Here is a 13,680-nt window from a genome sequence, read left to right as displayed (position 1 = left end):
CTACGGCACCTGTCTGTAGGGCACCCTTAGGTGAACAGATGGTTACAGAGCAAAGCTCCTCTAGGACCCCACTGGGCTCTTTCTAAATAGCAACAAGGAGGTATGTTTCTAGAAGCAGGTCTGTGGCAGGGTTGGGCCTGGTGCGTGGACTGGGAGTCTGAGAAGCAGATGTAGTAAAAGTAAGCTTCATCTGAGGCAAGATTCACCCTCAAAAAGACTCACAAGCGCCTGTAGTGAGACCTCCTTAGAGACCTAGGCAGGACCTGGACAAAGGGTAAGTTTCACCTCTAAGTGTTCAACTCAAAGCTAATGTTAGATAAAAAGAAGAGAGAAAAGTTAAGCCTGGACTTCTTTACAAAAATCAGTGCCACGAGTGGAACGTGACCCCTTTGTGGGAATGACATCCGATCAACCTCATGGCCAAAGCAGGACCCCACACTTGCAAATTCACTCTGTAGACCAGACTAGCCTCAAACTCACAGAGATCTGCTTGCCTCTGCCTCCTGACTGCTGGGACTTAAGGGGTGTGCCTCCATGGCTCAGGAAAGTTCAATATTTTTAAGGCAAGGTCTTAGGACGGAGCCTTGGCTGGTCTGAAATTCACTATAGACCCAACTGGCCTTGAATTCAAAAAGATTCACTTTCCTCTGTTTCTCAAATGCTGGGACTGGGAGTATCTGCCAGTACATTTGGCACAATCAATCCTATTATCATCACCACCACCACCACCACCATCATTAAGCTAAGGGATTGAACAATCTAATATATGCTTATTTTCCTACTTATGTGAAAACCTTGCAAGAATCTCTGATAAACACTGATTTTCATCTGACAGGAAAACTGAGGTTTAGTGTGGTCTTGGTGGCCTCTGGACCTCAGCTTGCTTTCTGTCAGGCCAGTACAACAGTCAGTGCTCAGAAGTATGTGGGTAGCTTTCCCACGCTGATCTGCATTCCCTTGGCCCTCCAGGTTCATTCTGCTGACAGCTCTTAGGGGTGTGGTTATGGCTGTGATGGAGGCCTGGAGACCCAACTCTGAGGAGGCCTTCACTTTGCCTGTGATGATGTCATCTGTCAGAAAGCCACACATGAATGTCACTGAGAATTTGTTATCCTGTTGGCCAGTTTGCTCCAGCTCACTCAGTGCTGGGTCCTTTAAACACCGTTGGCACCTGAATGCCCGGCAGCCCAAGCAACTGGCACCCAACCGAGGGGTTGGCAGCTCTCGATGTGTTCCCCACTCCAACGTCCTCCCTAAACTCAGCAGCATCTGGCTTCGTGAAGGTTCTCCTGGTTCTCATTCCACATTCTGTGGCCACAGAGGGTAGATGTGGTCTCTCCCAACATGGCAGGCCTCCGAACCGCTCACGCCCAGGAGATTGAATGGTGCCAGCTTCCCCACCGCTTCCAACGGGCCTCCACTCTGACTGTAGGGATGTCTCGCCCACTGGGGCAGTCTCACTTTATAAAATGTGTGACCATCTCAGTATGGTAAGGCAAGCTGTCATGTATTAGTGGCACTGGAGGGGCTATGAGCTCACACTTAACTTGGGCAGTGTCCCTGACAAGGTGTAACTTCCACAGAAGCCACACTCGTGCCTTGCTCCTTCCGGAAGCATCTCTGCAGCCTCCTGATTACAACCTGGGGTGTTCTTTTTCTCCCCCACAATCACATTGTGGTTTTGGTTAGAACTATCATCCTCTCAAATTCTTTCCAAAAACTAGCTTCAAGGGCCTGCAATTAGCACTGTGAATTCCAGAGCTAGTGTGGGTTTCAGTAAAGAAACAAACACCCAGTATTCGCTCCCTTGGGACAGTGAGCACCAGGCTATAGAACCTGTCCAAATGAGCTCCCCTCCTGCACTGAGGGCTGCAGTGGAAGGAGTGGGAGGGCGGCTGGGGACCCAGTGCGCTTCAGGGACTACCGGTCACCTGTGTCAGGAGCGACGCACTCGCATGTGTAGGTGGTGATGGAGTCAGGCTTGAAGTCCGTGTTAATGGGATAGTATTTGAAGGCACCAATCATCTTTTTGATGGCGTCATAGATGAAGATGAAGCTGATGAGGGTGGAGAAGCCCTCTTCGGTGAAGCGGGTGATATACTTGATGATGAAGCTGGCATCCGTGGCCACCAGGACAAGGCACTGGATGGCTGAGTGAAGGCCGATCCAGAGGCGGAACTCCATGTAGTCCAGGTCATTGGCCCTGGATGGCGGAGGGAAGTGAGGGACCCTCTGGGCTTGGCTCCCTCGGCCCACCCCGAATGCCTCATACCCCCTTTGGTAGCACAGATGCCTGCTAATGGACAGGACAAGGACAATTCCTGGGCTGCGTTGTCTAATCTGTGTGTGCGTGTGCGTGTATTTGTGGGTTTGTATGCATTTTGTATGTATGTGCAGAATCCTCCAGGTAGGCTAGGGATCTGCCCATCTCCACCCCCCAAGCACCAGGATTATAAGCATGTATCACCCTGATTTTACATACGGGTGAGTTCTGGGCCTTGAACTCAGGTCCTCAAGCTCACAGGGCAAACACCTTGCTGAACTGAGCCAGCTCCCCAGCTCTGGGGTGTCTGGTCTTTGGGAATTCTAGGAAAGGGCCTCACTGTCAGGAAGTGCTCAGTAGATAATCTGAGACGACTGGGCTGGAGAAGCCTTGGGAACGGTCCATTCCAAACCCATAAGGCGACTGAGCCTGCGACGCTGAGAGATAGCTGTGGGCTTGTGAGCTCCTGCCCAGGCTCTTCCTGCACAACACAGACTTTCCAGGGAGAATGGGGTGGCTTGGCTCGCTCCCCGTGTGCTCCCCGTGTGCTCCCCGTGTGCTCCCTGTGTGCTCCCTGTGTGCTCCCTGTGTGCTAATTTGCTCTCAGAGGACTTCAAGGCAGGCAGCTCACGGGATTCAGAAAGAACTATCCAACCACCACAGTTCAACAAGCCTGTGGGGCCTCCTCACAGGTCCCCCCTCCGTCCTCCTACCCCCCAAGCTCCCACCAGCATGGGCCCATTCTTCCATCCTGGCTCGGCCGAGTACCTCAGAGGCTGGAACAGGCATGGAGCCCGCCACGCGGTACCTACTTGCTGAAGTCAAAGAGGAGCTTCTCAAAGATGAGGATAGGTCCTGTGCTGCTGAGGATGATGAGAGGCTGCCCCGAGAAGAGGCAGAACAAGCTGCCGGCCATGGCAGTGCCCAGGAAGCTCTCCATTACTCCCTGTTGTGTGAGGGAACAGGAGGCTCAGGAAGGCAGAAGAGACTGTTGTGCAGCAGTTTCCTCTGAGATTGAAAACCTTCTGACTTGGAGGGAAGCTCATTAGGACATGGCATCTTTATGTGAGGAGAGGGGGTGAAACTTTCCATCCTATAGGGATGCTCCTTAAGCTCAGGAAATAAACAACGTAACAGTTTCAGGAAGTCCCTGAAGCTGACCAGATACACCAGTCAGTCCCCCACCAAGCATATAAACTGTAAGGCCTGCGAGAGATAGTCTCAGACAAACTGAGCTGCCTGGAAAAGGCTCAGAGCAATTGAACCACCTGGAAAGGACAGTCTTCAGCCTGTTGAGCTGCCCGTAGGCTGTGCAGTGTGCAGGTTCCCAGCCTCCAGGGGTGCTGAGTGTACACAGTACACAGACATACATGCAAGCAAAACCACCCATGTACATAATAAAATACTTTTAAAAGTAGGAAAAAGGTCATAATTAGCCAACTTAACATGCTAGTTCATTAAATACCAACAGGGAAAGTAGCAAACATTAATGTGGGTGATTTCCCTCAAAGTCCAGCCTGTTTACATCACCCATAAAATTGCTATTTTATTGGAAGGATAAACAGTCACCTTAAGTGGTGACCAGACTTGGAGCTATAGACCCAACCATGGTGTTGGGATTAGGAATTGAACTCCTTACTCTCACCAGCTGACTGTAGATCTGACTGGCATTTGCTCTTGTGCACCCAGCTCACACTCACCTGATAATTGTCGGTGGCATCCCCCAGAAGCCCACCAAAGGTGATAGCGTTGGTGATACAGCCGAGGTAGATGAACAGAACAGCAGAGATGGCCTGGATGTGGAAGCCATCATAGAAGTCACTTGGAAACCAGGGCAACTTCCTCTTGACATCCAGACGCAGTCCTCCAAAGAACCTGCTTGAGACAGGCAGAAGACATCTTTCCTCCACAGATACCAGGAGGGGCAGGGCTGCCTCCAGGGCCCTAAGGAGTCTGGAGCGAGGACCAGGGGTAGATGGAGTTACACTCTTTCTACCAGAACACTGAGAACCAGACATGATTCTTGTAGAGAAAGAAGTTCTGATGGGAATATCCCACTACGGGGGTCTTCCTCCTCCTGTCCTTGCCCAACCCAAGCCATGTTGGTTAGTGGTAACTGTCAGCTTCACAGGATCTACAATTATTTGGGAGATGGGTCCCTGTGTATGCCTGTTGGGGATTATCCTGACTTTGTGAATTGTTTGAAAAGACTCATCTTGACTGGGGGTGGGGGTGGTGAGGCTGCTCCCTGGGCGGGGGAATCTTGGACTGAATAAAATGGAAAAAAAATGAGATGAGAACGAGCCAGTACTTAATGTTCTCTTGACTTGGCTGTAGATACAATGTGACCAGTTCCCTTCATTAGGGGCTGTGGATACAATGTGATCAGTTCCCTCCAGCAGGGGCTATGGATACAATGTGACCAGTTCCCTCCAGCAGGGGCTGTGGATACAATGTGACCAGTTCCCTCCAGCAGAGGCTATGGATACAATGTGACCAGTTCCCTCCAGCTCCTGTGGCTTTGACTTGCCCAGCATGAGGCTCTGTAACCTAAACTTTGAAGCTTTCTCCCTTCAGTAGCTTTTGTCAGAGAATCTTAGCACAGCGAGAACTCAGCACACAGCTTCATTCCCAACCTGTCTCGTTTGCCCACGGCCTTGTCCTTCTCTGGACTTTTCCTAAACCTAGGTCAACCTGGGTGACTCCAGGAGCAGCCAGGGAACTTGGACCAGAACAATTTTTTTTGTTTGTTCCCCAGAAGAAGAGAAAAAGGAAGCTTTTTAATAACATTAAGATTTTAAGATTGTGCTTTTTTAAAAAAGATACATTAAATCTCCAACTCCTGGTATATTTGTAAATATGATTTTACTCAGGAAGTCTTTGGGTTGGGAATGAAGCGCTGTTGGTAGGGTGTTGGCCTAGTATCAGGAAGTCCTGGTTTTTAAGACAAGCATGGCAGTGCCTGTGAATTCAGCACTGGAGAGGAAGGGGCAGGGGCGTCATCAATTTAATGTCATCCTTAGCTGTATAGCAAGCTCAGAATCAGTTTCGGTTAGGTGAGAACACAAAGGGGTGGGGTGGGGAGGATGTAGTTAAGTTACAATAAAGTCGTTAAGAATGCTTTGATCCAGCCCCAGTAGAAACGGGGCAATACTACCCAAAGATACCACACAGGGGCAAGGCCATGTGACTTCATAGACAAAAACAGGTTTTTGTCACATTCAAATTCAGGAGTGCCCTGAGACTCCTGGTTGTCGTTCCTGGAGGGGAAGGAAGCTCCCAGAGGCTCAAAGACAGTGGTGCACTGCTGGCATCTCTATTTAAGGAGCAGGGCTGAGATAGGGCCTCACGCTATATAATACAAGCTGGCCTGGAACTTGCAGCAATCCTCCTGCCTCACTCTTCCCAGTGCCGGGAATTACAGGTAGGATCCACCATGTCTCTGCTCCCTGGTAACAGCTCCATTTTAACCTTCTGATCTCACACCCATGTGAAAATGGATTTCGGTAGTTTTACGCTACCTTGCTTGTGAAACAATGTTTCTGCAGCTATAAAATACAATTACTAAAGAATGTCTAGAGAAATGGTTCGGTTCCTTCCTCACGGGTGGGATCCTTCTGCTCATCTCACACACCACACAATTCGGTAAGATCCACAAGTCACTAAAGTGCGGAACGACTGCAGTGATTAGACCCCGTCCCTAGGGGGCGCTGCACACAGCAGCATGAGGATCGCTAACGGGAGCGGAAGAAGAAAGGGTTCAGGACAGCAGGCTCTCTGACAGGTGTGGAGCGGGCACCTTCCAGTCCAGATCAGCTCCTCCCCGATTTCGTGCATAGCTGGCATCTTAGCTTCGTCGCCACTGCCCACTCCGCCAGCCCCGCTGCCTCCAGCCCCTCCGCCACTGCCACCTCCTCCAGCCGAGGCTCCGCCTCCGCCCACAGAGCCATTCATCTGGCCTGGCTCTGCCAGAGAGAACACAGATTTCCTGAAAGAGAAGGCAGATGGGGGCAAGCAGGGCTCTCAATGCCGCGAAGAGCCCAGTCCCTCAGGACTGTCCCCTTCCCCTCAAAAAACAAAACAAAACAAAACCCTAGGGGAAATGAAGATGGCGGTGGGGAGAGAGTTCAGGTGTTAAAGAATTTGCCACGCAAACAAGAGGGCAAGAGTTGGGATTCCCAGAAGCCATAGGCAGCCACTAGGAATTCCAACACAGGGGAACCCCAGAACAAGCTAGAACAAGACTAGTCAAATCTGTCTGCCGCATTGGGTTCATTGAGAGATTCTGCCTCAGTGAATGAGGTGCACAGCGAAGAAGAAGAATCCCCTGGTATCACCTTCAGGCCTCTACATACGCACCCACACATATTCAAGCACGAACACACACGTGCACATACCACACAAAGACAGAAAACGATTCAGTAATATCCCTCCCCCTACACACGCCCCCACTCCTGACTTTAGAGCTGTTCGTAAGTGGCTGTATCGGCTTTTGATTTGCTACAAGGAGAAGAAAATGTCCACGTGGAGTCCCCTCTGTTGCTCTTATCCCTAACACACACCTCTTGTCAGCGGAGGGAACTTTCTTGGGCGGCTCAATTCTGATGTTTGGATCCCACTCTCCAGGGGGAAGGACAATGACCTCATCTAGAAATTCATCGATTCCTGCGATCAGGTCTTCTCGGTTCCGAGCTTTATAAGCTACATCGCTGAATAGCTGGCGAGGAGTGGGGAAGGATAAAAATCAGAGAGGAGAAAAGAGGGCCCAGCTCTCCCCTACCAGGAGTGAGCACATCACAGCTATCTTTAAAGGAACCAATTCTAGCCATTTCTCAGGATGCCCACTTGGTGTCACCGGGTGGCTAAGGACAGAGGACAGCAAGGGAAATAGGGACCAATAGGAAAGAGCCAGTTCCAAGGGCAGGTAGCCACCTGAGATCTGAAGCCCAAGCCTCCAGGATAGTTAGAGACAAGCAAGCATCGGGAACAGCTTACCAACCTGGGACTCCTCTTGATTTGGGCTTTGTGCACTCACCTCGTCTAATCGTGCATTTGGCAGCCGATAACCTTCTTACTGTACTATGCACACATATGCCTTTCTGCACAGGCGCCTAGCAATTTTATTAGCAACCTAGAGCCCCCAGCTACACTGAGCTGTACACACTCCACTCTGAACATTGGAAGTGTCTCCTCCCCTTCACCACCATCAAACATAGATAGATTCTATTCAATGATGCTCTCCTTGTGTCTGGATAAGAAACTAGGGAGGTCTTGAGCTAGGTTTGTGTAATAACCTATACAAAATTAGGTATGCTTATGATCAAAATCAGATGTGTTATGGGAAGGGACACTCACAACAGAAAGATGATTATATAATTTAGTCTGTCACTTAAAGAACCACCCAAACTATCACTGCCCCTTCTCTTGAACACCATAAAAACAAAACCCAAACAATAATCAGGGTCCTGTGTACCCTCACTCATGTGACCCACAATCACTCTTTATTGTACCTGACCTGTTCTGTCTCTGATTTGAATCAAGTCCCCCTACTGCTTCTGCAAAGCTTTGTGTGGCTTTATACTGACTCTTTGAGCAAGAGTCAAGGAACCTGGACATGCTCATCCTAGACACCGACCCCAGCTAAGACTACTGTAGGATGTCTGTTGAGTTCCCCCACCTTCTTCATTTCATGGTTAATTTTATTTAGTTTTTCTTTTTTTATTGTTTCTGATTTTCATTGCAGATCTGTCCCTCTCCCTGGATAGTGCTTCTAAATGAGAAGGTCTGGTTCTACTGTCTGAATCTTGTGATCCTGAGTCCTCTGGGGCTCAGACGACCTGGTCAGAAGCAGTGATGACAGGGAGAAGGGAGACTATGTCAGCGCAGCAGCCATGAACACTCAGAAAGGAGTGCACACTTCACATTTTCACTTACATCATCCACCATGAGGGTTGCAATGGCTCGGCCAATTTCATTATAAGATTTTGCTCTCCCGGAAGGTCCTAGAAGTATGAACAGAAATCTGCAAAGAAGATGGAGAGAGAAGGAAAAAAGCAGGAAAAACAGAAAGATGTGAGGAGGAGAATTCACGGCCTTCAGTGTGTCCATTATTAACTTTTTAACCCCTTCCTTTGAATTGTTTAAAAATCATCATTATCATTATTATTTTTAATTATGTGTATGTCTGTATGGAGGTATGTGCATGTGAGTGCAGTGCCTGAAGAGGCCAGAAGAGGGCACTGGATCCCATGAACTGAAGTTGCTGGTGATTATGAGCCCGCCAACATGGATGCTAGAACTGAGCTTGGGTCCTCTGCGAGAGTAGAAAGTACCACTAACCGCTGAGTCATCTTTCTACCTCCTATTATTGTATTATTATTTACTTATTTCTCATTATTATACTTATTTATTATTATTTCCTTTTGTTTGTTTTAAAGACATAACCCAAGCTCAACTCATATAACCCAAGCTCAAACACTTTATGTAGTCAAGGATGATTCTCAACTCCTGACCCTCCTGCCTCTCCCTCCCAAGTGCAGGGATTACAGGCTAGCCACAATATCTGGCTCTTCCTCTTTAAATGCACTTACTTAGCTATTTATTGTGTGTACACGTATATGTATGTGCACACATGTCACACACCACACCCCACGGCAAACATGAAAGTTTGGAAGATAATTTTCAGGAATCGGAATTGGTTCTCTCCTTTGACCATGTGGGTTCCAAGGACTGAGCTCACATTGTTTGGCTTGGTGACAAAGGCCACACCCTGGGCTCTCCTGGGAGCATCCTCTCACTTGCATTACTGCCAGGGCCACTCAACAATGCTCTTCCTGGCTACTGCCTCCCCCTTCAGCCCCTCTCTCTTCTGTGAGGGTCTCACTGCTGCCCTGGCTGCCCTGGAACCCATAGAGCTCTACCTGCTGGGTGCTGGGAATAAAGGTGGGTACCACCGTGCTGGGCTCTATGATTCTGTAAAAGAACACCCTGCCTTCTGACTGCATGGGGAGTGGCTCCCTGAAGACTGGTGTGGTGATATTTTTCAGGGACTCACCTGGTAGGGACAGGCACCTCTGTCACCCCTCCCAGCATGGCAGACTGGACAAGACGAACAAAGGCAATGAATGGCTGGTCCAGGAAGTCCACCTCGCCCACAAGCACGTTGGAGGCTTCGGAGTCCTTGGGGATCTTCTTCATGAATTTGTTTTTCCGCTGCTCCGGGAGGAAAATGACAGACCCAAGAAGACCTGGCATGCTCATAGCCTCACTTCAGAGAACAACGGAGGTCTAGCTTTAAATCTCCCCAGGAGTGGCCAAATGTGGTGGCATACACCTTTAATCCTCATACTTGAGAAGCAGAGGCAGGAGGAAATCTCTGAGTACAAGGCTAGCCTGGTCTACAGAGCCATTCTCAGGACGCCCAGGACTACAGAGAAACCCTCTCTTGAAAAACTAAAAATGAATAAAAATAAAGTCTCCCCAGGGGCTGGAGAGATGATAAGTGGTTGAAGTGGTGAGGCAACCTACCCCCTCTCTGTGTTAATCTTGGCATCAGCTTCCACACTTCCTTGTCCCCCAGGCCAAGCTAAACAGCCAGCACTACCCTCGCCCCTGCCCTCCTCTCCCCTCCAGATGTCCATCCTAGCCTCTGCAGTTCAACATTAACCCCTGACACCAAGCCCTGCACTCCCTTTCATGCTAAAACAAGCGACCAACACTGCCCCCTCAGTGCAGATGGCTCCTGCCTGTGAAGGAGGCAGAGATTAATGTCCTTGAAATGATACAGCCCCTACTCCTGAGCTATGGGAGAGAGACAATTAAATATTCCCAAACAGCTATGACCGATTTGTAAAAATATACTAGCCTCTGATAATGAAATAAGTTATTTCTTCCCAGGTCAAAAAGGTCCTTTTCCAGCTACTCAGTTCCAGTTCTGCCTTGCTGTCTGAACAAACGTTACCTTTACCCTCTACCCAATCACAGAAGCCCCAGCTCATACTGTATCCCAAACCCCTAGACGTGACTGTCCTCATTCCTAGCCTGCAGAGCAGGAAAGTTTGCAATCCAGGTCTAGACTTGTACAATAAAGACTCTATGTTTACATCAGTGTCATGATTTCAGGCAGTCTCCTGAGGTAACCGCAAACTGGACATAATACAGTCACGATCCCTTGCTGTTCTTACAGAGGACCAGAGTTCAGTTCCCAGCACCCAATCTGGGAGCTCACAACTATCTTTAGCTCCAGCTCCAGGAGATCTGATGCTTTCTTCTGATCCCTTCAAGGACACACACACACACACACACACACACACACACACATACACACACACACACACACACACACACACACACACACACACACGCTTTCCACAGAAAATTTCAAGAGACTGAAACAAACAACCAAATATTTTTTCTAGTTCTGAAGGCAAGGAAATTCAATGTTTGTTAACCCTGGACCAATTACACTGTCATACATGGTGGGATCCAGTCATTGAATAGGCCCTAAAACATTCCTCTGTGGTGTGAACCCAGCAGTCAGAGAAGTGCCCTGGGCTTGCTGAACCTAGTTCTCACCTGCAGCCTCCATGCTGGAGCAGACATAGCCCTTAGCACTTAGTGGTAAGCTGCCCAGCCCTCCCCCCAGGCCCTCTCCTTTGGCAGTGGAGAGAAGTCTATTCCGTGGTCTGTGCTTCGTTACACATAGGAATCTCTGGGCCATCTCCAGGGGTGACGGATGTTTCCATGTTTCTAGAGTCCCCCAAGGGACCTCCTAGGAACTTCTAATTCTTAGGCTTTTAAACTGAGACAGTGAGTGGGGTCCCACTCCTATGCCATTGGCTACCGCTGTCCAGGCAGAGAAGGTCACACAGATGGAGTCATTGACTAGCGGTCTAGTGGACCAGACAAGTCCTCTGCTCAAGCAAGCCCACCCTCCGTGTTTATGACTTCACATCTCTAGAGTCGCGACGATGAAAATGTCCTAGGGAAGGTTAGTTATACGTTCTTCTTAGTCTAGGGGGAAGTTCTGTTCTCTTGCAGAAGAGAGGTTTTCAAGGGTTCTCTGCCCAGGAAACCAAAAGCTGCTCGCCCTCCCCTGCCTGCCTCTGCAGTCCGCGCGGAGCTCTCCTACCTGGTCTGTGTTTGGGGTGTGAGAGATGTCATTCATGCTTCTACTCTGGGCGTGACCTAGGAGAGAAAGCAGAGCAAGCCTTTCAGGGGAAGCCAGGTCCTGCCCGTTCTTTGCTCGAGGCCCTGAACCTCTTATGGCTTCTAAGTCTCCCTTCCATCGGCACTGTAGCCCTTCAGCCCACCCACACCCTCCAGGTCCTGCTGCTTCCTAATCCTCCCTGGAGCCTACCATGCTCTCCTCCAGCCTGCGGCCCCACCTCCTCAGACCTCACCAAGATGCCTCCTCCTCCAGACACAGCCCTGCGCCAGCTCAGATGGGAAGAGACATAGAGATGTATTTTCAGATGAGCTACCAGACATCGCTAGGCTGGAGCTTGGTGAGAGAGGCCAGCCTCACCGCTAGCTTTGTGGACCCATGAAAGTCTTTATAGAGAAGGCTGGCTGAGTCCACGTGGAGACAGGGGACAGCACATGGACTGAATTGCCCATCACCCCTTCCTCTGGAAGCCATTTTTATTTCCCGTTAGCAGTGCAGTCCAGTGGGCATCCTCAACCGTAGCCTTGACTTCTAGAACACCACTTCTCTCCACTCACTTCCCTGTCAATCACAACCATGGCTTCCACTGTGTGTGTGTGTGTGTGTGTGAGAGAGAGAGAGAGAGAGAGAGAGAGAGAGAGAGAGAGAGAGAGAGAGAGACAGAGACAGAGACAGAGACAGAGTCAGACAGACAGACAGACAGACAGACAGTTTCTCAAGCTCCATCTCTTTTCTGAGCTTTAGAACCTTGGAACAGCCTCATCTGGTAGCCTCAGGTCTTTATCAGCCACAAATCAGCCTTACCCCACCCACTCCCTAGACTTATTCCACCCACTCAGCACTCCCTCCATCCCGCCCGCCCGTGGCCACTTGACCTCCTGGGATGCAGTCTGGGCTCCTCCCCCTCCTTGCCTCCTCCATCCCACAAGTTGTTACATCCGATTTCCTTCTTTCCCTCCACCCCTGAATGCCTTCCCAGCCTAGTTATTCTTTCTCAGACAAACATTTGAGGAGGCACACACCTGCTTTCGGATCTTCAGGGTTCCCCTTACCTCCAGAGTCATGTCTTTGGGGTAGTTTGTTGTTGTTGTTCTTGTTTACTGGACTCAGACATTTTTGCCTGACCCTGAGCCATATGCTTTTTGTTTGTTTGGTTGGTTGGTTTTTTTGGGGTTTTTTGTTTGTTTGTTTTTGGGTTTTTTTTTGTTTTTTGTTTTGTTTGTTTGTTTGTTTTTTTGAGACAGGGTTTCTCTGTGTAGCCCTGGATGTCCTGGAACTCACTTTGTAGACCAGGCTGGCCTCGAACTCCGCCTCCCAGCCGTATGCTCTTAGTGAATGTTCTTTCCTCTATCAATGGCTGTCTACGCCCTGGGTTTTCCTCCTCTCTGAGGTTTCCTCATCTTCATTTGTGCTCTGGGCTGCCTCAGGGAGGCTGCATACCTGGGCTACGTATGATCCACTTCACACGGAGCAGTACTCACCTCCTCATGACTCTCGTCTGGGGTACACTGAGCATTGCTGACCACAGGGCCTCCATACACAGAACCAGCTGAACAGAGCAACTTTCTGCCTACTGACCACTGCCCCCTGGTGGCCATATAAGAAATAAGGGCAATCACACCTTAGGGAGGGTGGGAGTGGGTACTGCAGTGAACCAGGCAGGAAACTGCTGTGAAGAGACACCGGTGGGCTGCTCTCCCCTTCCCACTCACCCCCCAAATTCTCAATCCTCCTGCCTCCAGCCTTGTACCACTGAGATTACAGGTATGTGTTGCTGTGCTCACATCCCTGACTATTCACCACAGATGAGCTTGAAAAAGTCTGTGACCTTTGACCTCACAGTCCTCTGATCATTGCTAACTTATGATCTTGCTCAAGTTTCTTCTTCATGGTGACAAGCGGGTGTCTCAGGTGTTCTTGGGAAAAGGACTTAGGTGGGTATTTTAGGCTGTTGGTTTTTTTTTTTAATTTTTATTATTATTATTTGTTTATAACCCAGACTGGCCTGGAATTCACTGTGTAGCTCAGGCTGGCCCCGAACTTGTAGCAATCCTGCCTTAGCCACTGCACCAGCAAGGTTTTGGTTTTAATTTGCTTGTGTGTCTTTTTGTTTGTTTTTGTTGTGTGTGTGTGTGTGTGTGTGTGTGTGTGTGTGTTTGTGGTGCTGCAAATCAAACAGGGTGCTTTAAACATGTAAGCTCTCTACTGCTGAGCTGCACCTCCACCCCCCCAGGCCTGCCATTCATGTCAT

The 13,680-nt window shown here is 49.4% G+C and overlaps 1 protein-coding gene across 3 annotated transcripts in view; it reads right to left on the bottom strand.

Moving 5' to 3' along the window:
• The window catches only part of Slc4a5 (solute carrier family 4 member 5), an 80,262-nt gene that overhangs the window by 28,540 nt on the left and 38,042 nt on the right, over positions 1 to 13,680 (bottom strand). For all 3 annotated transcript variants that reach the window (XM_052174097.1, XM_052174098.1, XM_052174099.1), the window contains 8 exons: positions 11,394 to 11,449; positions 9,318 to 9,475; positions 8,198 to 8,285; positions 6,826 to 6,980; positions 6,063 to 6,251; positions 3,964 to 4,138; positions 3,076 to 3,209; positions 1,932 to 2,203 (listed from right to left, as the gene is read on the bottom strand). In XM_052174097.1, coding sequence (XP_052030057.1) covers positions 1,932 to 2,203; positions 3,076 to 3,209; positions 3,964 to 4,138; positions 6,063 to 6,251; positions 6,826 to 6,980; positions 8,198 to 8,285; positions 9,318 to 9,475; positions 11,394 to 11,449 — 1,227 coding nt within the window. The remainder of the gene's footprint in view (positions 1 to 1,931; positions 2,204 to 3,075; positions 3,210 to 3,963; positions 4,139 to 6,062; positions 6,252 to 6,825; positions 6,981 to 8,197; positions 8,286 to 9,317; positions 9,476 to 11,393; positions 11,450 to 13,680) is intronic.

Source organism: Apodemus sylvaticus, chromosome 2 (assembly GCF_947179515.1).
Source record: "Apodemus sylvaticus chromosome 2, mApoSyl1.1, whole genome shotgun sequence".
Classification (NCBI taxonomy): domain Eukaryota; kingdom Metazoa; phylum Chordata; class Mammalia; order Rodentia; family Muridae; genus Apodemus; species Apodemus sylvaticus.
The sequence above is the reverse complement of the archived record's forward strand: the minus strand, read 5'-3'. Positions and strand labels throughout refer to the sequence as shown.